This window comes from Xiphophorus maculatus, chromosome 7, assembly GCF_002775205.1.
Source record: "Xiphophorus maculatus strain JP 163 A chromosome 7, X_maculatus-5.0-male, whole genome shotgun sequence".
Taxonomy (NCBI): Eukaryota; Metazoa; Chordata; class Actinopteri; order Cyprinodontiformes; family Poeciliidae; genus Xiphophorus; species Xiphophorus maculatus.
In genome coordinates, this window is record NC_036449.1 from 11,712,370 (window position 1) to 11,735,013 (window position 22,644).

Below are 22,644 nucleotides of genomic sequence, written 5' to 3' on the forward strand. Positions count from 1 at the left end.
CTGGACAAATGGATGATAAAAAGGTGGATAAAGGGATGACCCACTGAAAGAGTGAATAAATAAATGAATCTGGGATTAATAAAGTATTTTTGAATTGAATAGCACTTGATTTCCAGAGTTACAGAGGTCAGGGAGGGTGGGTATGGCTTTCCTCATCACTCTCTGCAATGTTTAACAGAAAGTCAGATGTAATATCAATGAAATGATGTAAAAATGAAATGTTCAACATGAACAGTTGACACTCTTGTCTAATAACTCTGTCACACTCAAAATGAGGATGAAAAGCTCATTTTCCAAAGGAATAAACTGCTAGCAAAGAAGAAAAAGGAGCTGGTAAAACATCTCTCTATTTTGAGAGAGCAACGATAAAAGAAGCAAATTACACTGCCTGCATGCATATAATTACATATAATTCCAGAGTTACAAAAATAGGCGCAATGCTAAGCAGTAAAAATGGCATCGTACAGGCTCTGAAGCTCGTGCTGACTGTCGTCATTACCCACCTATGGTTTGGGTGACGCTCCTTAGTCTCTCCAGCAGCTCCCCAAGAGCCATTTCCTCTGTCTTCATCCACAGAAGCATCTTCCAGAGGGACAGTGGCCACCCAGCTGTCCAGCCAAAATACACTTTCCTGGGAAGAAGAGACAGCTTGGCAGCTTTAGAGAGTGGATGCTGGTGAAGATGATGGGAAGTCGAGACTCTACGATGATGAGCCCAGGCAAGCAGAAGGGAAGAGAGGGGGATGCCGCGTGGAAGAGTCACTGAGGATGTGGAAGCGTGGCTGCTTTCGATTTTGGTTCGCAAATTTAGAGACGGAGGGAAGGAGAGTTCAGATGGATGCTGAGTGTGAAAAATGAATGCTTTAGCGGATGGAGAAGATGCTGCTTAAACGGAGGGTGGATGGATGCTGAAGCTGCTGTGACAGCCCCAGGAATGACGACGAGTCGTCCGCGGAGGGATGCGAAGCAGAGGGGGGCTGCGGTGAAGACGGGGAGGACTTGTAGCAGGAGACAGCCTCATTCACACATGCATGTTTCAGCCCCAGTACACATGATGGTGCAAACCTGTGAGGACCCAGGCAGACAGATCGGGGGAGGGGAAGTGATGGCCAGCACTGCAGGTTCGCACAAACAGCTAATGCAACAGTGACATCATGCGAGAGGGAAAGGTTTAACAGCTGCGTCATGATCTGAACAGAAATATTACAGGCCATGCAGCTTCAGATATGCTGCATTGCCATCAGCTGATGACCAATGGTATCTCCGCTGAATAAAACTGGGGTTATGGAGCTACTAATAATGTAAACTGATGTTTACTTACATGGATATCTCTTAAGAAAGACAACCTGACAGACTTACACAATGCCTGCACAGCACTTTATAAGTACATGGGAGCATCACTGTCTTCTTGATACTCCACTGACTGGTAGTTATGCCTCTGTAGCATTTGCATGGAAGAACACAAGCAGCTTAAATCAGCAACAAGTTTCACACATAGCCATGAACACCGAGCTCTGGGATGGCTGCGATTACATCATGCCAACGTTCTGAGCTGTAGAACAATGGTGGATGAGTTAATATTTCAGATGTGATGCATCATCTCTCACTTCCTTTCAAACAATTAAGCTGTGTTTTTTTTGACTGATGTGATTGTGCAAGAGAAATTTGCAAGAGGAAATAGGTGTCTCTAAAAACCTTAAAACGTCATCAAAAGATCTACAGCACTCTCTTACTACTAAGTCTTTACAATCAGAAAATCCCATAATAATCTTACCCCATGACACTTACAGCATGCTGCAGTAAGTAGTTTGGGAATGCTTTGCTTCAGCAGGACCGGCCAGCTTGCTATCATAGAATCATAGAATCCATCATGACCTCTTCCATGCATCAGAGGATGCTGTAGCAAAAATATTAGGCCATCTGTTAAAACAAACAAACAAAACACTACAAAGTGGTCTAACTCAAAGTAAATACATAATCGATGTCAAGAAGGAAGTTTATTCATCTGACCCCTGCAGTCCTCTTCATATTAGCATTTCCTAGAATTTTAGCTACCTAATGTTGAAGCTAACATTTTTGTGGCTAAACTTAATTAAATTATTTGTACTACTGTCAATAATGGACATACGTATTTTGACAATGATAAATAAAAAATACACGATGTCCCTTTTACCATTTAAGTTTTCAGAAATTAAAAACAGATTAGCAATAAAAACAACTGAGATGTAATTGACTTCAGCAGCTGACCAATCACTGGTCACTGTTTGTCCTGAAGTACAGCCCCTTATCAGGAAGAGCTGAACCTCCATCAGTGTTGCCAGGGTTCATCGCTGCTAACTTGTGGCAGTCATAAAGATTTCAAAGAAAATAAACAGAGTCTGGAACAATACAAGAGATGAATTAAGGCCTGCAGCCAACCTCATGTCCAGGTGAATGAAACTGTGACCTACAGCATCTATTACTTTTGTCTGCACAAAGGATAGTAAACATGTCATTTTTTGTCACGACGCTGTTTGATAGTCAAATCAAAGGTCAATAAGTGAAGGTAGATTTGCTTGACTTTGTATGTATAAATTCCTATGGGAGCATAAAAACATGTGCTGCAGTAGCTGTGGTATTTACCATTAAGCACCTTTTAAGACTAATGTTTATTTTTAGGCATTTTCCTGAAGGCAGATTTTCACAAGCTTGTATTATTTAAGTCATTACTCACCTGCTCTTGCATGTACAAAATGTGTCCAACACAGTTTTCACACTTGCATCCAATGAGAGTTTGTGCCCCTCATTCTTCCTGTAGTTGAGAAAGACTTGGGCTTTAACGATGATGTTTCCCGCAAATAACCTTACAGACCTGATGTCTGACTCTTTAGAGAGTTTTCTGGCCTGTCCTCTTTGCCTCATTGTTTGCCTGATAAAGCAAACATGTCTCCAAAAATGTCTTGGGCAATGCATTGAGTTCTTCTTCTTGTTGCTTTTTATTGCTACTAAAAGTTGGCAAAAAAAGCTTTTAGTAGCATTACCACCACCTACTGGTATGGAGTGTGGTTCTTGAACTAATTCATATTATTTAAATGTATATACAAGACATTGAGTTTCACTACTTCTGCCATTTTCAGACTGTTTGTTTGTAGGAGGTTTGATCTACTTCCGCATGAAGGCGGAACCGGCGCCATGTTAGTTGGAAACAGAAACTAGAAATTTGTAATTTAGAACTCCTGCTGGACAGAGATGGAATTACACATCATCTTAAGGACAGAAAAAAATCTGTAAGAAGGCCATTCGTCTCTCTTTCATTCTTTATTACAAGCAGAATGACAATACAGTGCTTTGTCCTCATTTGCTACAGACAGGCTGGCAAAAAGTCAACATGTGAACTTTTAAAATCTTTATCCAAAAACAAAACAAAAAACAAGTAATTTGTCAAAAACTGTTTAGTAATACAAACAGTGGCATACTAAAGGTACTATGATATGAAGTGTGCTCCTCGGAGCAGAGCAGTCGATGTTTCAGACTTTTGCCAAGCTCAGGAGTGACTGGATGAGCAGCCGCTGTTGTGCTGATGGACTTAGAAAAAGCAGTTTGACATTCTGATCTGCAATAGAAGGCTGGTGTGATAAACCCGCTGAGACAGAGGCTGGCACCTACAGACAGTTCATTCCTAGTCAGGTCATTTGGTCACTTCTTTTTTTTTTTTTTCTTTAATTCTCACCCCGTACAATCTTAGAAAAATAACGTGAGGAAGTGTGAACTACAAACTCCAGTTGACAAGCAATAGACCTTGCTGTTTTCTTTAGGGTAAAACTGATCTGTTGTAAAACAAAGTGCAGTGTGTCGGACTATAGGTAACTCTAACAAAACCGTATAATTTAAATTTTACTCTCACTTTGGTTACAAACGTCAACACGCACTCTTAACAGTTAAAATATAGTCTTCTCTCTGAGATACAAAACTAGTGAAGAAAATATGAACACTGGACAACATAAGAATGACAAGATGAAAATCAGAAGACTAAAATATTGAAAAATAAATAACCTTTACAGCATTGCTGTATTAGGGCTGGTGCACAGTATGTAGAAGTATGGCAACAACACAGTGACCACCACAAAAGCGTGAAGGTTTGACCCAGGGTGGCTCTTATGGAGGTTTTGGGTTGAAAGCTGAGAGGGTGAACCTAAACTTTCCATTAATGTAATAAATCATCTGTGCCCCAGTAGAAAAATACTGAACACCTGTTATCAAATCTATACAAGTTGGCAGATGGTGATGTGTATGAAAATAAACTGTATAACCATATAAAAAATGCTTCAGAATGTCACATTCAAGACTTCCAGAGTCAATACATTTCTATGTTAGCAGACTAGATAGGCTTTGGACAAAGAGGTCTTCGGAAATGCTTTCAGAAATGTGGAAAAGTGGTTCATCCATTATGAGCTACAATCTTCAGATACAGGACATGATGGACAAATCAGTTCAACATTCTTATTGATTTTGATTGTGACGTCGCCTTTTCAAGTCTCCCACCTTTTCCCGACAAACTGTATCTACCTTCTTTAGACTATATATATGAATATATAGCAAAATATTTGTCATTTACATCCATACATATAACACTGACATCAATAGTTTTATAGCGCATTACAGAAAAGAAAAACAAAAGCGTAGGAGTTAACGCAACACAGAGACGACCCCTAGTAACACACCTACCTAATATTAGCATTCTGACGTTAGCATTTTCATGACACATATCATGGCAGCAAATACACAAGCACATTGCAACAGTGAGGGATAGCAACATTCATAAATCAGTAACCCATCATTTCCAGACTATTACCTCAAGCGGCCACACGGTGGCAGCAGAGGGCATGCTCACTGATCAGAAAGAAAACAAAATAACTTGATATGTTTTGTGATGATCATGTCTGCAACAAGCCGTGATATACAGAAGAGTAGTACAGCATGCAGAGACAATTCAACATGCTACGCTGACAGATAAACGAGACAAAGGTTGACACAATTAGGAGGGTAGAAAGAAGACAGGGGGACAACAGACGCTGTAACAGACATGTAATCCCTGTGAATATCCTTGTACTTTCATAAATGTGTTTTATTTGACCGACTGAAAATGGTGTCCATGAATTAAGGCAGGGTGGCTAAAATACTGCACTTTCCTCTTGAGTCGCTTCATCTCTCCTTTACAGTGCCTTTCAAAAACATTCATAACCCTTAAACTTTTTCAAACGCCGTCAGAATGCAACTGCAGACTTCAATGTGTTTTATTGGAATTTCATGTGGCAGACCAACACAAAGTGGCAAATAAGGGGAAGGGAACTTATACATGGTTTTTAATAAATAAATGTAATAAAAGCATGGGGTGGATATGTGTTCGCTGTTCACCTTTTATGTAATAATTATAAGTCCATAAGCTTTCAACGTCTTTGCATAACAACTCAGATTGGATGGAGAGTGTCTTTGTACATCAAAATCTTGCCACAGATTTTAAGTACATATAGCTGGACTTTGACTAGGTCCTTATAACACATAAATATCCTTTGATTTAAACTATTAAACTTTACCTTTGGCTGTTTATCGAGGTGGATTGTGTAAACTCCATGAATATAATAACTTCAAACCATTTCTTTTCCAGGGACAGCATTTTGTTTAGTTTCATTCACATTTCCATAAACACTGATCGGCTTCCCTCGCCAAGTTGAAGAAAAGCATTCACACCACAATGGTGTGTTCAGGATTAGAGTTTCACCACACACACTTTTTTGCATGTAGGCCAAAAAGTTAAAGTTTTGATCTCTTCTGAGCACAGCAGTAGCCTCTTCAGTTTTCCATTTAACAGATTCTCACTCCTGAGCTGTGGACCTCTGCAGCTCCTACAGAGTCATCATGGTCCTCTCTGATGCTTTTCTGATTAATGCACTCTCCTTGGCAATGTGTTGGTAAGTTTATTTCCTACTTTGTGTTGCTTTGTCACACCAAGCCCTCCAAAATTAAAGTCCGTGGTTGCAACAAGACAAAACATGAAAAAGTCTAGGAGGTGTGAATAGTTTTGTAAGGCACCGTAAATCTAATGAACATGTTTGTGTCTGCGTAAGGCTTTGTAAAACACCAATTCCTTTTCACGCCTTGCTCCTTTAGCTCCCACTTCTGCTGCGTACCTGTAAGGCAAAGGTGTAAAGGTGTGTGTCACGTACAAACATACAAAAAAACAGGCAATTACATGCGTACTTATAGAGCACATGCATACGCACGCATACCTAAAGGGCTGAGCAAGATTGCTACCCCCTTACTTGGCCAGACCACAGAGTGTCCATGAACAACAATTTTTTTAACAAACATTTACAAAATAAAATAGAAAATGACATAAAAGTGAAGGAAGAGAAATAATGCGAGTAAAAATGGGGATGAGTTCACAAAAAAACAGCAAAAAACAAACAAAAAAAAAGGACAGTTGCTCAAGGTTCCCCTTGAGTTCACCAACTGTTCTGACTGGGAGCTTGACAGGGAACTTTGACAGAAAAAGTGAGGGCACTGCAATGACAACGGTGGTCCACTCAGGTGGACCCCAGAAAATGCACATAATGAACATGGAGAGTCCATGATTTTAAGGGGTGTTCAATAAATTCTTTACTCTTGCAATGGAGAGCTTAACGACACATCTTCAGATGTTTCTGGGGGTTTTTTCACACAGAGGTCTCCGGTCCAGGAGCGCAGTAGGCAAACCCCGCCCCTGACAGACGAAGCATGTAGGGGCTGAGAGAGGTCAGGTCGGACCCTCCTCCCTCTGCCAGGTGAGCCAGGAGTTTCTGGGGAAGAGGACTGGAGCTGCGGAGGGACAGCGTTTCTGCAGCACCGAGGTGGAGGAGGGTGGAGTCCGTGCTCCTGCCTTTGTAGGATCGACGAAAGGACAGAGGAGTCACCTCAGCCACGCTGCCAGGCAGCAGCTTCTCGCTGACCTACGGAGACAAGGGAAGTGTTGTCAGGAGACAAATCAAGAATGAACCTAAGAAGAATAAAAACATGCAGAACAGCCAACCAAACTTCTACATGTGGACACACGAACTAAAAATTAGCCTATAATGATAGGCATAAGCGTTTTGTTTTGAGATTATAATATTATTTTTTCTTCTGTAATTTATCCATCAGCTGGTGATGGATCTTTGGGGGGAAATTAACATGAACAGACTGGATGACAAAATCTAGTAATGTCTGAACGGACGTTTCTTCCCAATATGAATTATAATAAATTTACACTTGCAGTACTGGTCTGTAACACTAGATGTCAGGAGATTGCCTAAAACATTTTTATTAAAAAAATAAATATGAAAACAGAGAGAAAATTCTGAAAATGTGTTTTTTGTGTTGGATTTGTTGCGATAGCAGTAAAATATTACCTGGATGCTGCATCAAAACCAATAAAATTAGTCTGAACCTCCAATATATATTTCATTTCAAAGCTAAACCTACAGCCTTGAATCTTACTAGTGTTCCACCAAGAAATCAAATCCACCATTCCTAAGCGCTACCAGTAATGCAACAACACAACTACAACACCCTTCAGTACGGAAGTTGTTACTGCAGAAAGGCGACTCAAAGTTTTTCAATGTCAGTAAGGAGTTCAAAACAAATCTGGAGAAAGCGCACAGCTGTTATAAACATTTTAGAAAGCAAATTATTTGAACTTTTTTTTTTACAGAAGTATGTCAGCAACTCATTCAATCTGCAAGTCATTTAACTGCTTCAATAATTTGTAGTTTAGCAGGTTTTATTCCTTCGTACATCCTTGTGCCACAGGATGTGAGTTTCATCGAACTGACGAAGGAGAGAGTTGACCTCACATGGACTTCAACAGATAACAGGAAGGCTGAATGAAGGTGTGCAGTCTCCAGGGATTACGCACAAAGACATCTAAAGATATTAATGATAACAGTAATACTTATGATAATCACTAATATATGGCCATACAAATGGTTCATACTTTAACTCATCCAATTTTTCTGATTTTGTCTTTCATCATTTTTGAATACGGTACTACCATTGCAATTTGGTTTCTGTTTTAATTATTTTATTCTCCTGTGTTGAAACCTTATCAAAATTTTAATTTCTCTTGTTTCCACTAGGTGGAGATGTTTGCCCATGCACAGCAAATCTTAAACTTTACACATAAGAGCTTGAAATTTGTTGTTTCTATGACTTTGCACAACAATAATAACTGATCAGAATCAAGATTCATGCAAATTTTTAACACGCTCAGGCTCTGATAATATCCGTTCACATTCCAATTTGCATATGTAGGATGGAAATTAGTTTTTAATTGAGTGTTTTTTCTAGAAAAGAAAAAAGGCAAGGAGACTTTAATCACTAAAATTAGAATATAAAGTGATAAAAATATTTAAAAAATGTAAATATACTATGTATCACAAGAACTGAAATTTACAACTGCTGAACTGAAAGAAATGAATATTTTTTGACAGAGGTGTACGCCTCGCTCTTGCCCAGTGACCGCTGGTGACAGGCACCAGGCCCTCCCTGCAAGGGTAAGTGTTTAGAAAATTGATGGATAATATTTTTACAGCAATGTTTACAAGAGATTGTTTTGTGTCCAAAGAATTTAGATGAAGCATTTTATTTACAAATAAATTTGTGAAAAAAAAAAAAAAAGAGCAAGGGATACAGAAGGAACACAAAATGAAGGAACCCCGGGGGGTTAAGTGGTTTGGGCTCAATAAAAATGGAGGAAAGGTGGAATTCCTCATTTGGCTGCAACCCAGACCCGGCTCATTTTCAGCACGCTAGCAGTAGGAGTCTGATTAGCTGTGGAACTGGCACAGCAGACTTAATTGTGGGGTTATCATTAGTTGGATAGTGAGTTTGAGAAAAGGAAATTTCTTGAGGAACACATACAAACTGACCTAACACACCGCCTCTATTAAAACAGAAGCAACAGCCAACTACTAATACAACTAATAATGCTTTGTGCTTTTACCATAGTGGTCTTAGCCCACAAGCTTTGATATTTCATATAGTCATATGTCCTAGCATCTTTATGTCCACACTCTCTCCGTCAAACGTCATGAAGCGGCTCCTTCTCGCTGCCTACTTTGCCACCAGATGGGCCAGGACTCACACAGATTTCCCTACCTTCTGCAGATAACATTAAATGAGTGATGATAATGCAATCTGCCCCAATCTTGTGTACTAAATCTAGGAATTTTAGGCTTTTATCTCAATCAGATCCAAGATATGTTCTGACTCAATTTGCTGCTTATTCCACCATTTTAGAGCAAGAATATTTCCACAAAAGTACATGAGAAGACTGAATTGTGAGTCATTTTCTGCTCCTAACTTGCAGAAGCTTCCCATGCATTATTTAACTATCATCAGATTTGACAGCCACATATTAGATACAAGAATGATCACACCAAGGAGTGTTCAGAACACAGAAAAGAAGTAGATTACCTGCTTGAAAGTGAATTTAAATCTATAAAAAACACACTAAAATGTAGAGGATCCTCCTTACATTTTCACACAGTCTTAGTAGATATTTTTAAAAGTCAGATTACCATTTAAATAATCGGTAATTGAAATAGTGTGACTCAATGGACAAGGTAGTATCTCAAATCAGTTGCTAAAAGCTAGACACTATTTGATGCTGGCAACAACTGGCATTTTCTTTACTTTATATAAGCTGCTTTTGGAAGTCTACACTGACAATGTTTGGACAGTCCCTCTCCTCTTTGACTTAGAAGAAGTAGTCTGCAATTTCATTAAAAATAATCACATGGGGGCGTGCCGTGGTGGCGTAGGGGTTAGCGCGACCCGTATTTGGAGGCCTTGAGTCCTCGACGCGGCCGTCGCGGGTTTGACTCTCGGACCCGACGACATTTGCCGCATGTCTTCCCCCCTCTCCTTCCCCGTTTCCTGTCAGCCCACTATCACATAAGGGACACTAGAGCCCACAAAAAGACCCCCTGGAGGGGTAAAAAAAATAATCACATAACAGGAATCAACAGAGTTCAGGAGTCTTATGGTGCCTTGAAACAATGTTTGTAACTTGTGAACTTTCCTATATCTTGTCAGGAGTTTTTGATGGGATTTCATGTGACGAACACATAATCATAAAAGGCCAGTAAGAAATAATGAATGTTTTTCAAAAGTGACCCTGAACCCCATTTCAGTACTTTGTAGAACCACCTTTTGCTGCAATTACAGCACAAAGTGTTTTGCAGTTTGTTTCTTCTAGCTTTATATATCTAAACATTAACATTTTTAAACAGTACATTCTTGAGTCACTTATTTTGGTTGGCATTGACGATCCATAGTAGGTCCAGTTTAAAATCCTGACCTATAATGGTTCAGCGGTCAAAAAGCTGGTAAACGGTTTTATTTGATTTTTGAATGAGCCTGGATTACTGGCAGTTTCTCCACTGCTAATTCAAAAAACAAAACTATCTGTAGGCTTGACTGTTTTTCTGTTTTAAAATTTGGATTTTTGTCTTTTAAGTAATTGAGAAATGAATAAAGTTTATCAACACAGGTTAAGATAAAATCAAGTTCTGTACTTGCTAGGCATTTCAAAACCTCATCAGAAGATTGTTAAAAATAAGAATACAATAAACAAAACAGATCACAAGTCCAAAAATGCAGGTTATGAAAATCTGAATTGATAATATCTTACCAATTTTGGCAATTTAGTCAATGCATCACAGATTTCTGAAACAGGATATGATGGGACAAAAAAAAACACGTAGAAGAGAAATGGTAGAAAACGGGCTAAACCTCAGAAGTTGTGTTGTCATCAGTGGCTGGTTAGCATGGTGTAGAGACAAGCAGTTTGACACTGGACCATGCCAGCATGCACACTCAAATGAGGGCTTAAAAGAAAGTCACCTCCTCTTCCTGCTCCTCTCTCTCGTCTCTCTCTGGGCCAATCAGAAACTCATTCTGCTGGAGGACTGAGAAAGCATGAAGATGGTGGACGGCTCCACAGTAAGGCACGGGCGGGTGGACTGTGGTCACCATGAAAGAGCGGGACAGTGCAGCGTGTCACAGCCACACGGAGAAGAGGGAAAAGAAAGGATAACGAAAAGGTGAGAAGAAGGGATGGCAGGAAATAGAAAAATGCAGAACAGGGTGAAGGAGAAGTGAAAGGAGCAACAGGGAATGTGTCAATATGGATGACGGGGATCCATAAAGTGAAGTGAGAAGGGGAGGAAGAAGAAAAAGAGCACAGCAGGAAGAAATCAGTCAGACCTTTCACTCGATTTTTTTTCCTTCCATTTCATGGTAAAGCTTGCTTCAAAAGGAGGGTAAAGCTAAACTACTGGGAAGAGGAAGTCAGAGTAAATCCAGCTGGTGCTCAAAGCTATGAAACACATTAACAGTCTTCCTGGATTATTAATAATGAGGAGAAGATTTACAGCTTCTACTCTGACGTTGTAAAATTACTGACTGGTATAGAGTAGGATTTAAACGATTTCCACTTGCTACATAAGCAACTAAAGTTGGAAAGAAATTCCATGTGTTAAATTGGTGTAGTAAAGTATTATTCGCACTATGCAACATCAGCAGAAGTAAAATTTTAAATCTATTTTAAGAATTTTTTCGTACCTGTGCTCGCTCAGTAGCTGTTGGACAAATAGCCCTGCAGAGGACTTTCTTGATGACATCCGGCAGCAGGCTGACGGTAATAAGGAGGATGATGCTGAGCCACGCTGGACCACTGGACAACATCTGCATAAACACGTAGTACATCCTCTGGTAGTTCAGGAACGGCCTGAGCAGCAGCAGGGAATACAGAAATTTATTCCCGAACGGAATCAGTTTGCAAAGACCGTGTGGATTGTGGCTGAATCGAGGCTTTACCAAATGATGCCGCCCCAGAGAAGAGAGAAAATGACGTAGAAAAGCAGCGAGCCCCAGATTACGAAGTGGTTGATCCAAGTCCAGTGACGCGTGTCCAAGGCAAGCTGGACCACAGAGAAAAGTAGCAGTGGAAACACCAAATCAGTCAATACAGAAGAAACTCATCAGTAAATTTAATACTTTAAATGATTTCCTTGTAATCTTTTAAAGTGGTCTTACTAGTAACGTTAACCCAAACAGATGGAACCAGTGTGATGTGTTATATGTATTGGTGCTGTTTTTGGGTCAACTATCGGGTCGAGATCACTGCCCATTGTAGTCAAAGTGATGTTTTGTCTGGTTTTACTCTGGAAGTTTAAGCTTAAAGTCAAACACATGCTGTACGCCTAGATGACAAAATGCATATAAAACTCAATAGAGAATATTTACAGTTAAAAAAAATACTCAGAAAAGCTCTTGTTACCTGCTGTTATGAGCTGTTAAACTTTCTCTCACTAAAACAGGTAAGTTTTATTTGGCCATTTGTTCATGAATAATTTTAGATCATTTATAGCAATTTACAGAGGTTGTTCAATTATACTCTTACCAACTAATTATTGATTTTGTAAATATGAATCCGGAGCTGAAAAATAAAACTCTTCCATCTAATTCCTAAACCTTTATTGTTCCCTTTATAGTTAATGTTTTGGAGGTCTTCTAACAGGAAGAAGAAAAGGCCTAAACGTTTGTCTGTTCAATGCATTTAGAAAACTCATGCAATAGTTATGATCTAACACAACTGAGAGGGTTATGCTATATAAGCAGCAGGATTTTTTTTCTCATTTCATTTTGCTCACTCACACACCTTGAGCGTTACGGTGAAAACCAGGACAGTAAAGATGAGAGTCCCAAACGTCCAGTTTCCGAACATCTGTAAGAAAAAGATGAAGACAATAGTTAGCGGACAGGCTAACAATAAAAATAATTACCAAGACAATGACTGTAGACAGCTCATGTGAGCACAAGAAAGAAAGTATAGGGCAATCTCATGTTTTATTAACTGTGGAAAAGAGTGTTCATTCAAAAAGATGTTAATTATTATTAGGATAGGATTTTGGTTAAAAAAACAATTGAAACATTTCCAATTTATTTCACAGCATTCACATGTTGCTACTTGCTGAAATCCTAGAAAGGTTTAGGCAGACACCAGGAGTTAACAGATGGGATGGGACTATGAGAGAGGGGAGGAGGGCGGGGAAACAGGGAAATCGAGGCAAAGAGGACGACTTATATAACAACTAAAGCTGGCTGTTGGCACCAAAAAAGCCTATCTAGAATTCCTACGACTTATTTTAAATGGGCAGACAGCGTAATATTAATAAAAGTACATAGACACACAAGTACACACAAAAACAAACAAGGTAGACAGAAAAGGAAACAAACAGATGTTGGATCTAAATCAGCAGCAAACATTAGGTTCCCTACCACAGCACAAGACGGGGATAATGTGGAGAAGCTTCTAGGATTTCTACCATGTCAGCAGAGTGGTTAAGATTAGGTACTATGCAGGATTCAGAGCGTTGCAAAAATTTAGAGGGGAACGTAAGCGCTAGGAATCTACACATCCAAATGGGAGTTGCATGGATTAGGTGGAGTGAGGATGAACTGAAAGTATAAACAAGACGACAGGAACTGAAAAGGGGCATGGAAGACAGAGAGAGCTGACAGGGGAGGGAGACAGGCTTACCATCTGTGTGTTGGTGGTCATAAGCTGAAGAAGAAGAAGAGGAAGAAGAGGAGGAGGAGAGGAGGAGGAAGAGGGGAGCAAAATAAAGAGCGAGAAAGCAGAGAAAAAGGGAGGGGGAGAAAAGAGAAAAGAATCAGGACAAAGGGTAAAATGAATTTCAGGATGTTTAAACTTAAAAAAAAAAACAGGACCGAAGGCAATCAAAAACAGTTGACATGATACAAATTAACAATACAGAGAAAGATGCTCTTGTGTTGTCGATATGAATGGAGATCCGATGTTCCGGCGAAAGAAACTTTACTGGTGCTGAGCCATAGAGACAAAACATGACTACTATGTCAAGTCGCTGCACCTAAAAGCGTACGGTGAAGATGAGTGAGCGTTCATGGAGACTCAACAGTTATCCTCCCCATGACTGATGCCTCTGACGCACATGTCATGTCTGTTGTTTTTCTCACTGCCTTTGGCGACGCAGATGCAGAAGCTCACCTGGCCATTGCTGGTGAAGGTGGTGTTGTCGAAAAGGAAGTAGGCACCGAAGAAGAAGATGACCGCGTCAAACACACCCAGGCACGTCCAGTACAGGAAGACGGGCCAACGGAGGAGGGAGTTTTTCGCGATGTCCCTGAGATGCACGGAGGGAGAGGGAAAACGTGTTACGGCAGAAATAAAGGTAAACGGGATACAAGGCGCAGCATCGTACAAATCAAACGTCATCACCTGTACAGAGAGGGCTCCCTCTTCAGTGTGTCGATGGTCACGTGCTGCTCGACCAGGCTGTACAGGAGGATGGGGAGGGAGGTGAAGCTGATGTTGTAGAGCGTTAAATACGCCGTGTCGTACAGAGGCTGCAAAGGGACAGAGATGCTTTAGAGATAGGAACTAAAAGAGTGTTTCTGTTAAACAATGCCAGCTGATTTTTATGCATTTATAACCTGAAACTCACGCAAGAAGGAAAAAAAGAGAAAAACTCTGAATTCTGCACTTTTATTATGTAATCTTTTCCTTTTCAAATCGCTCCAACTCCAAAGACAGGATGTGTTTTCACACCTTGCTCTCTTACACAATAGCTCTGGGGAAGGATACGACACCTTTCCCTTCCTTCCCCCAGTTTCATCTCTACTAGCAGGGATGGCTACCTGGGTTTGACGACCCTCAGCTTCAGCTGCTTCCAAAGATTCGAGGACATTCCCTCGTATACTTGACAACTCAAGCTACAAGTGGACTTGATTAAACCAGAGGTCAACACTTCTACCACAAGAAGCAACCAAATAAGAAAAACACTTAAATTGCTTAAATGGTATTATTTTTTAAAATTTTTATGGTTACATCACAATCCTTTCAATCTTGGCTCTGACTACACATCCAATACACTTCTTTACAAAAGTTGCAGTCTGCGCTCCACAAAAGGCCGTTTCTATGCGCTTCTTTTTATTAGCTTCCTGTGTGTTTTTAGGATCTTGTGGCAATACTGTTGATTCCTATTCCTGAATAAAATTGAAATCGATTGATAGACGACGGCATCCATTATTACTACCGTAAACAATGTGCTGCTGTGTGACGTCAACTTTCTTCTTATAAATAGAAGGAATCTTTAAGGTGACAATCACTTTTTACAGATCTCTAGCTATTAGTTCCCAATTTCCAGGTTTTTATTTCATTAACAAATAAAATTGTCTTTAGAATTGTAGTGTTTTTGATAAATTGCTAATAAGCTTCAACAGAACATGCTAATAAGCTTCAACAGTACCTTACAATGGGAAAAAGATTTTTCCTGTAGAGTATAAAGTACCTACCTGTTGTGAGAACCCACAGAAGAACTGATACAGGAACTGAGGGAAGATGAAGCACACATTCTGCAATGATTTAAGAGGAGAAGAGACAAAAAAACCACAAATGACAAATCACAAAAAACAAATAAAGAAACTCTAAAAATGCAGCTATCTACACATTCCTGTTTATGGTGAGATTATGCCCTATGAGCTTACTGAGTGGGTTGTTAAAAAAGCAATGATGCCAAATGGGGAAAAAGTTGAGTCAGTTGGCAGAGTGCTACATGCTGTGGAAGCCACCCACACTGGTCATTGCGCCCGTGAATCCAGGAGAGTGTTGCACATTACTGGAGTCCTAAATCCAGTCATCTGTGTTTTGGCTCGATTTTTTCCAGTTCAAACAAGCGTTTGTAAGCATTTGTCCCTTACCTTGTAAAAGAAGTACTGAACAAGCTCAGCGATTCGGATGTAGTAGTAGTGGCCGTGAACCAGAAGCATCTTCTTCAGGTGTTTAAATTTTGGGATGGCATAATCGCTGTTTCTGGCTGCCTGTCGACCTTCTTTACCCATGATGCCTGGGGGAAAGAAACAGTTTACTTACAATCTGGAATGTAAGCTCAGAAATAGAAAATCAGGGTTTCTACTAGGATCATACATTACTTGGTGATGATGGTACAATTGCTAAATATTGCAAATGACATAATTTGCGTTAAATCCACATTTTCTCACTCAATCATATTGCTTCCAATCCCTTTTCTGTAAGCACCTTGAGCGCGTTAGGTGTGGGTGTCTACTACAGATACAGCATCCAGCAGGATGAAAATAGCACTGGCATGCAGCAGATGAACTCCTAACACACTGACTATAATAGCCATAAAAATAATGCACCCCAAACAGTCCTTAGTAGTGTTAATAGTCTGCAGAGCAATGAGAAAACATTAAGTGAAAATTATTTGTTTTTCAATGACAAGTTTTTGTCAAAGCTCCCCATGAAGTCATTGCAGATGGTTAGACTTTAAATTTGGGATGGATAAATACGTGTTTGAACGGGCAAACAGATAAATGGATGTATGAATAATAAAACTGACAGGCTGAAGAAATGGGTGAACCTATAGACGATAGACTGCTGGGTTGACAGCAGGATGTACGAACAAACTATATTTTCTCAGATGTCACCAGGAATACCTATATAAAAACATCTTGTGATTGAGATAATTATTATTTAAGGTAGCAACTGAACCTACCAATGCCAACATGTGCTTCTAAGATCATGCTGACATCGTTGGCTCCATCGCCAACAGCGAGGGTTATAGGATGTTCCTTTGAGGATTTAATTAGCTTCACAATCTGTCAGAGAAATGTTTTAAGCCAGATGAAAGAGTTATTTAGGCATATATGGAGAACAATTGAAAATAAAAGAGGAAGAAAGAAAGTCAATGTCACCTGGGCTTTCTGCAGCGGTGCCATGCGACAGCAGAGAACAGCGCTACAGTTGCGACAGATTTCAAGAAAGATCTCTCTGTAGTTCCCATGGCCAGACACCTCTTGGCTGGGTTTTAGTACTGCAGAAAGAGTTGCCCCGTCGATAATCAGGCCAAAGTCGAGGCAGTCCACTGACAACCTGTAATCAGAGATTGAATAAGGTTTATCAAGGAGATCCATCAACACAACAAACTTAACCAGGTTTGGAGCAGGGAGCAACTGACTTCCATACCCAGATATGGAGCGCTGCCTAAGAACGGTCCTGTTCAGCTCAAACAGAACGTCGTGCAGGCTCTGCTCTTTGGTGCGCTTCTTGGTCAGCTCCAGAATCTGGGTGCTGCGACGGAAAAGCTTGCTGGCGTAACACGTGGCGGCGGCCGTCTCCATCTTGTCCCCCGTGAGGACCCAGACTTTGATGCCGGCCTTGTGCAGCGACTCGATGGTGTCCGCAGCTTTCTCCTGCAGCCTGTTCATCAATAAGTCGATAAGTGTTTCAGGGTGCACACGGGTGGGCAGCGCCATCAATCAAAGCTCCAGTTAATCCATTACCAACGGGTGATAAGTTTTCAATGCAAGACCACCCCAACCCTGTCGTTTCACATCGGCAGTTTATCTGTTAGGAAATTAAACTGTCAAGCACTTGATCAATCAGTCAGGGGCGAGGCTTAAATCTTATTATCGTTGTGCACAAAAATATTCAATTACTGCACAATCCAGAGAAAAAAAACAAACAAAAGGCACCACTCAAGAGTTCATACTGAACCTTTTTTTTGCTGCCATGAGTCAGGACAACTGTCTAAATTTACTGTAAAGCTTCATTAATCCCCCTTCTGTCCACTTGCTGCACCATTTCTAAATCGTTCCCTTCCTCTCTTCCTGCATTGACCAACCTGTCCTCCACCGCTGTAGCACCCAGGAGGACAAAATCCCTCTCGATGACGTCATAGGCCTGAGCCAGCCTCTGCTCCCTGTCCTGCAGGGCCAGCTTGGCTTCGGTCAGGTAATGACACGCTTCCTGGTACTCTGACTCTGACAGCCTTCGGTAGGCGACACACAAAGTCCGCAGCCCCTCCTGGTTTCACAGCGGAGAGAGAAAGAGAGAGATATGGAGAGGAATGAATAGATTATTGATATTATACATTTTAAGATGTGATTGATAGACAAAGCTGAATTTTTAAAGCATATAAATACTTCTTCTTTAAAGACCACACCATTCTGAACAAAGGAACATTAATATTCAGTTGAACTTTTGTCCCTTTCAGCCCACAACCATATATAGCAGTTGTTTGCCCACTTTAGGAACAACATAAGCTCACTAAAAAGCTTCCTTTCTAAACTCTCCTGAAGGTGGATCTTAAAAAATTGGCACGTGTTTCAAGATGCTCTGCAGGGTCTGATATATGGGTGACAGACAAGTAGACCAATAGGAAAAGGTAAAGGGAGGCAGAATGTTAAGAGATGAATCCTGCTTGTGTATGTGCAAGATTTTTTAATTAAAGCGGCCAGACTTCTGGGTTATGCATCTGCAAGCATTGCATGCCTACAGAGTGAAATTTGTGAAGATTTCTTGTTTTTTTAAAAAGCTCAAGCTCAGTCAAATTGGATAGAGAAAAACTATAGGAACAAATTGTCGAGTCATGCCACAGTTCTCAATCAGATTTAGATCTGGATTTTGACTTGAAACACGTGAAATAATCTAAAAAATGATTTAAATCATAAAACTGTAGTAGTTACACAGCTCTATTAAGTATTATTGTGGGATGATTTTTGCTAAACTAGATGTTTATTAATCCTATCAGAATAAGCAGTTAATCAATTATTCGCATAACAAATTCAAATGAACTTGATCATTTCCATTCTGATGATTTACATTTATTTATGGTATTTAGTTGTCTTTTACTTTGGATATTTTTGGATTTTTTTTTTTTTTTTACTAAATAAAAGTTTATTAGTCTTTGAGAGAGCAAATTTGCCTTAATGTGCCATTAACAATATATTACTTGAAAAGGGTCTCAAAACAGCAATATCATCGTTTATCGCAAAACTTACTGAGACAATTTATCATCCAGCCCAATTTGTCAGCTTGGCAGGCCTAACATTTACCAATTTTAATTACCACATTAAATGTCAATTTTCCCTCAGATATACAGTTAAGGATTTAATGTGTGACATGAAACATGTGGCTAAATGTGTAAATGGACACAATGTACCCTCAAACCCAATCAGCAGATGAAAAACATTCACTCACCACAGCGTTCTGCTCCACGTGGGTTTTGACTTGCTCCACCTTTCCAGACACTACTCGAGGAAAAATAGATGAGTCTGCACCTTTACAGAACATCAGGTACTCTCCTGAGGACACACACAGAAACAGCGCCAAACACTGTTAGCACACTGGAGGCACTGTCCAGCTTCTAATTTTGGATCTATAAAAGGTGCAAGCGACGCTCTCTTTGTGGCAACGTCTCACCTGAAATGGACTTTACTATGACGCTCATTCTCCTCCTGACAGAGTCGAAGTTCAGCACATGAAGCAGTTCAAACCTGAAGGAGGGACAGAGTTGAAGTGTGTTCACCTCCTTTTCTAATTTGGTTTCTTTTAGATTGAGGGCAAATTTCATAAACAGACAAAGTTTCTCCTTCCACACGGTTCCTTTTAAATAGCACCTAGGCTGATTTTGCAAAGTATACACCTCTGAGTACACACTGTACTCCTGGATCTGGCTGCTGGGTTCCACTGCAAGAGCATATTGTTAAAGCCAGAATAGTTATTTTACATGTGCTCAGGATTTCAGAGGTGGCCTTTGTTAAATAATGACTTCATACGACTCCCCTTTTATTCATCTACAGCACAAAACGAACATAATGACTTCCTTTAGAAACTGCAGATGATTCTAATTCAGTAAAAAAAAAAAAACAACACACATATATTGAATTGGACAAAAACGTGCTGCATTTTAGCAAAAAGAAAACACAGAAAATTAAAGAAGACTTTAGAATCAGAATGTTCAACTTCTTCCCTCTCTCCCCCTTTCTCTCCAGCTTCATTAAAAATAGCTCACTATCGACAGGCCGCCGCTGACAGTGATGTACGGCCAGGTTGCTTACACAAACACACGCAATGGATCAAAACAGAGAATTTCCATAAAACCTCTCTGGAATTGAACCAGACTATTATTCGGTTTCACTCATCAGTTTAATTGTTTTGATCTGATTGAGCAGGTCTTCTGAGGTCGCAGATTTATTAAAAAAAACATTTTTGTATCACAAGCTGTGAGATAATTCTCTTCAGTCAGATAATATGAACAGGACTCCATCAGCTGGATTAATCCTGTTTTATCTCTCGTGGTGTAACAACTTATTAAACAGACCTTTCGATCTCGTCGTCTTTGTTGAGGATCTCCATGTAGTTGTCCTTGAGTCGCAGATAGGTGTAACCCAGCCTGGCAAAGACAGCAGAGGGAAAATGATTAATTAGAGGGTGACAGAAAGAGGTCATGTAGATGAACAGTCGCGTCTTTCGGAGGTGGCAAGACTGAAGATGCTGTGACGCATGTTGCGTAACTTGAGCTGAGATGTATGTACAGTGCTTGTATACTGTGTAGGTTACAGTGGAAACCACTTGCATACACTATAAATAAGGCCGATACCACATTCTTTGTCACTCTGACATTAAATCAGACTAAGCTTTTCCTGTTTTAGGTGAGTTAGGACAACCAACTGTATTTCCATTTAGCAAATGCCACACTAATGACACATGGCATTTTCTGTTACTTTCTTTAAACTCAGAAATGTACACAAATACACAAAGATTACTATGCTTTTAAACAATTTGGAAAAATCTACATCGGGGGTGTCCAAAGTGAGGCCCGGGAGCCCTTTGTGACTCCTGGATTAACTGTGTGCGACCCCAAAATTTACTTCAAGAATGATACAACTTTGGCTAGTCAAGCACTCGTGGTTAATGCAGATGGAGACTTTTTATTTTTGATCAGGGTTAAAATTATTACTGACATAATTTTCCTACAATGGAAAATGTAAAGTATGACATTTGCGTTTAATCCAGGGATGTTTTACTGCAACAGGGACAGGTGCAAACAACAGATAGCATCATGAGAAAAGGATATTTGAGAAAATATTAAATAACATCACAAAACATCAACCAGGAAGTTCAAACTTGAGCACAAATGGATTTTCAAAATGGACAATGACCTTAACCATACCACCAAACTAGTTAAAGTGATTTACAGATGAGAACAGATTTAATGCCAATAAAAAAAGGCTGTTTCTTCTTGTAGTGTGTATGTGAGGTTGATGTGGAACACAGATTGTTCAATAATGGGAGATACGAATAAAATGTGTCAAACATCTAAAGAGTGAAAAGTATCAGAACTTCAAAAATATGCTTTTAAAGAAAGAATCCATTCCTAGTTTTGCCCAATGCACCGAGGACTTTTCTACTTATTATTTAGAAAAAGCTAATCACCCAAACTCAACTCTTTCTCTGGAAAAATGTGACTTTGTAACGTGTACAGTACAGACCAAAGGTTTGGACACACCTTCTCATTGAATTCAATGAGAAGGTGTGTCCAAACCTTTGGTCTGTACTGTACGTGTAAAGTGAATATATATCACATATTCCCTTAACTTTTGTTTAAGTTCTAAAATTTGTCATCATGATGTTACCTTTTCATTCCTTCCACCAAAGCTACTTCGTCTGGAGATGAGGAAATGTAAAAGGAAGTGGGCCTGCCCTGATGGATGCCTCTTTTGATGCCATCCACCGTCTCCTCCTCCTTCACCTGCACCGTGTGGCAGAGACACAGCGCCCGGAAAAATAGATCCTCGTACTCCTACACACACAGAAATAAAACTAAATTTTACAAAACATGTATCCTTTTCCTTCCATTTTGTTTTATTTTCTGTTGGCCTATCACATAAAATCTCTCCTAGCTACACAGAAGTTTGTATGTGTAACATATAAAACAAACTTACTCTCCTGTACCCCCCAGGTGAGGAGTCGATCATGTCTATGCTGGAGGCAGCACTGAGGATCTGGCCGTTGCAGATGGCATGTGGGATGTAGACATTGCCATCCACGCAGCATTCAATAAACTCCATGTTGTTCTCAGTCAGAGTGCCGGTCTTATCAGTAAACACATACTCCACCTTGAAGGAAGTGAAAGCAACAGCACATTTAAATAAAGATTGCATTCAGTTATCTATGCAATACAGTTTGCTTGAGTGTGTCCAGCCACATGCCTGTCCTAGCTCTTCGTTCAGGTCGGAGGTGTTCACCTGGGCTCCCTGCCCCAGCTCTTCATCAAACATCTCTTCATCCCATGTGATAAAATATGACCCAAGAAACTTCTGCATCTCTACAGTGACATACATGGACACTGGGATGATGTAGTTAAACAGAACCATGAAGGCCAGGAAGTCTGTAAAGGCTCGGATGACCTAGGAAGTGGAGGATACATGTTATAGGAATGTGGCTTTAGGGAAATTATAACACATAGCTGCTTAAATGTTCCATTAAATGCAGAGAGTGAGGGACAGACCACATGGCGCTGGCGTTCGTTCTCAGTCCTGTGGTTGTACCAGGGTTCGTCCCGGTCAGGCGACCACTGCCAGGCGTACTTCAGGACAGTGTTGATCACAGCTTTACTGATCAAGATGCACAAGTACACAATGAGGAAGGCGTTCATCGACCTGCAGAGAGTGATGGAGTGAAGAGGGGTCAGCGTCACGGAGCTGGGAAGTAAACCACTCCCCAAAGACACACTCTAAA

The 22,644-nt window shown here is 40.2% G+C and overlaps 2 protein-coding genes across 5 annotated transcripts in view; both read right to left on the reverse strand.

Annotated features, from left to right (window-relative positions):
* Positions 1-2,129, reverse strand: part of LOC102225344 (guanine nucleotide exchange factor DBS-like) — a 41,394-nt gene extending 39,265 nt beyond the window's left edge. Inside the window, exon 1 of the mRNA XM_023336274.1 lies at positions 504-2,129. Within this exon, the coding sequence (XP_023192042.1) occupies positions 504-582 (79 nt within the window). The 5' untranslated portion in view covers positions 583-2,129. The remainder of the gene's footprint in view (positions 1-503) is intronic.
* Positions 2,130-3,281: 1,152 nt separating this feature from the next.
* The window catches only part of LOC102225605 (probable phospholipid-transporting ATPase IH), a 39,760-nt gene continuing 20,397 nt past the window's right edge, over positions 3,282-22,644 (reverse strand). The window contains exons 11-31 of one of the 4 annotated variants that reach the window (XM_023336279.1): positions 22,415-22,565; positions 22,116-22,313; positions 21,849-22,022; positions 21,540-21,706; positions 20,225-20,296; positions 19,324-19,397; positions 19,102-19,205; positions 17,744-17,925; positions 17,086-17,319; positions 16,815-16,992; positions 16,616-16,718; positions 15,801-15,946; positions 15,396-15,455; positions 14,320-14,447; positions 14,089-14,224; positions 13,600-13,623; positions 12,718-12,783; positions 11,874-11,977; positions 11,619-11,784; positions 10,899-11,017; positions 6,877-6,964 (exon numbers count right to left, since the gene is read on the reverse strand). In XM_023336279.1, coding sequence (XP_023192047.1) covers positions 10,940-11,017; positions 11,619-11,784; positions 11,874-11,977; positions 12,718-12,783; positions 13,600-13,623; positions 14,089-14,224; positions 14,320-14,447; positions 15,396-15,455; positions 15,801-15,946; positions 16,616-16,718; positions 16,815-16,992; positions 17,086-17,319; positions 17,744-17,925; positions 19,102-19,205; positions 19,324-19,397; positions 20,225-20,296; positions 21,540-21,706; positions 21,849-22,022; positions 22,116-22,313; positions 22,415-22,565 — 2,545 coding nt within the window. In that variant the 3' untranslated portion in view covers positions 6,877-6,964; positions 10,899-10,939. Of the gene's footprint in view, positions 6,965-10,898; positions 11,018-11,618; positions 11,785-11,873; positions 11,978-12,717; positions 12,784-13,599; positions 13,624-14,088; positions 14,225-14,319; positions 14,448-15,395; positions 15,456-15,800; positions 15,947-16,615; positions 16,719-16,814; positions 16,993-17,085; positions 17,320-17,743; positions 17,926-19,101; positions 19,206-19,323; positions 19,398-20,224; positions 20,297-21,539; positions 21,707-21,848; positions 22,023-22,115; positions 22,314-22,414; positions 22,566-22,644 lie in introns of all 4 variants that reach the window. The other 3 variants (XM_023336277.1, XM_005798044.2, XM_023336278.1) reach the window with 3 other exon arrangements.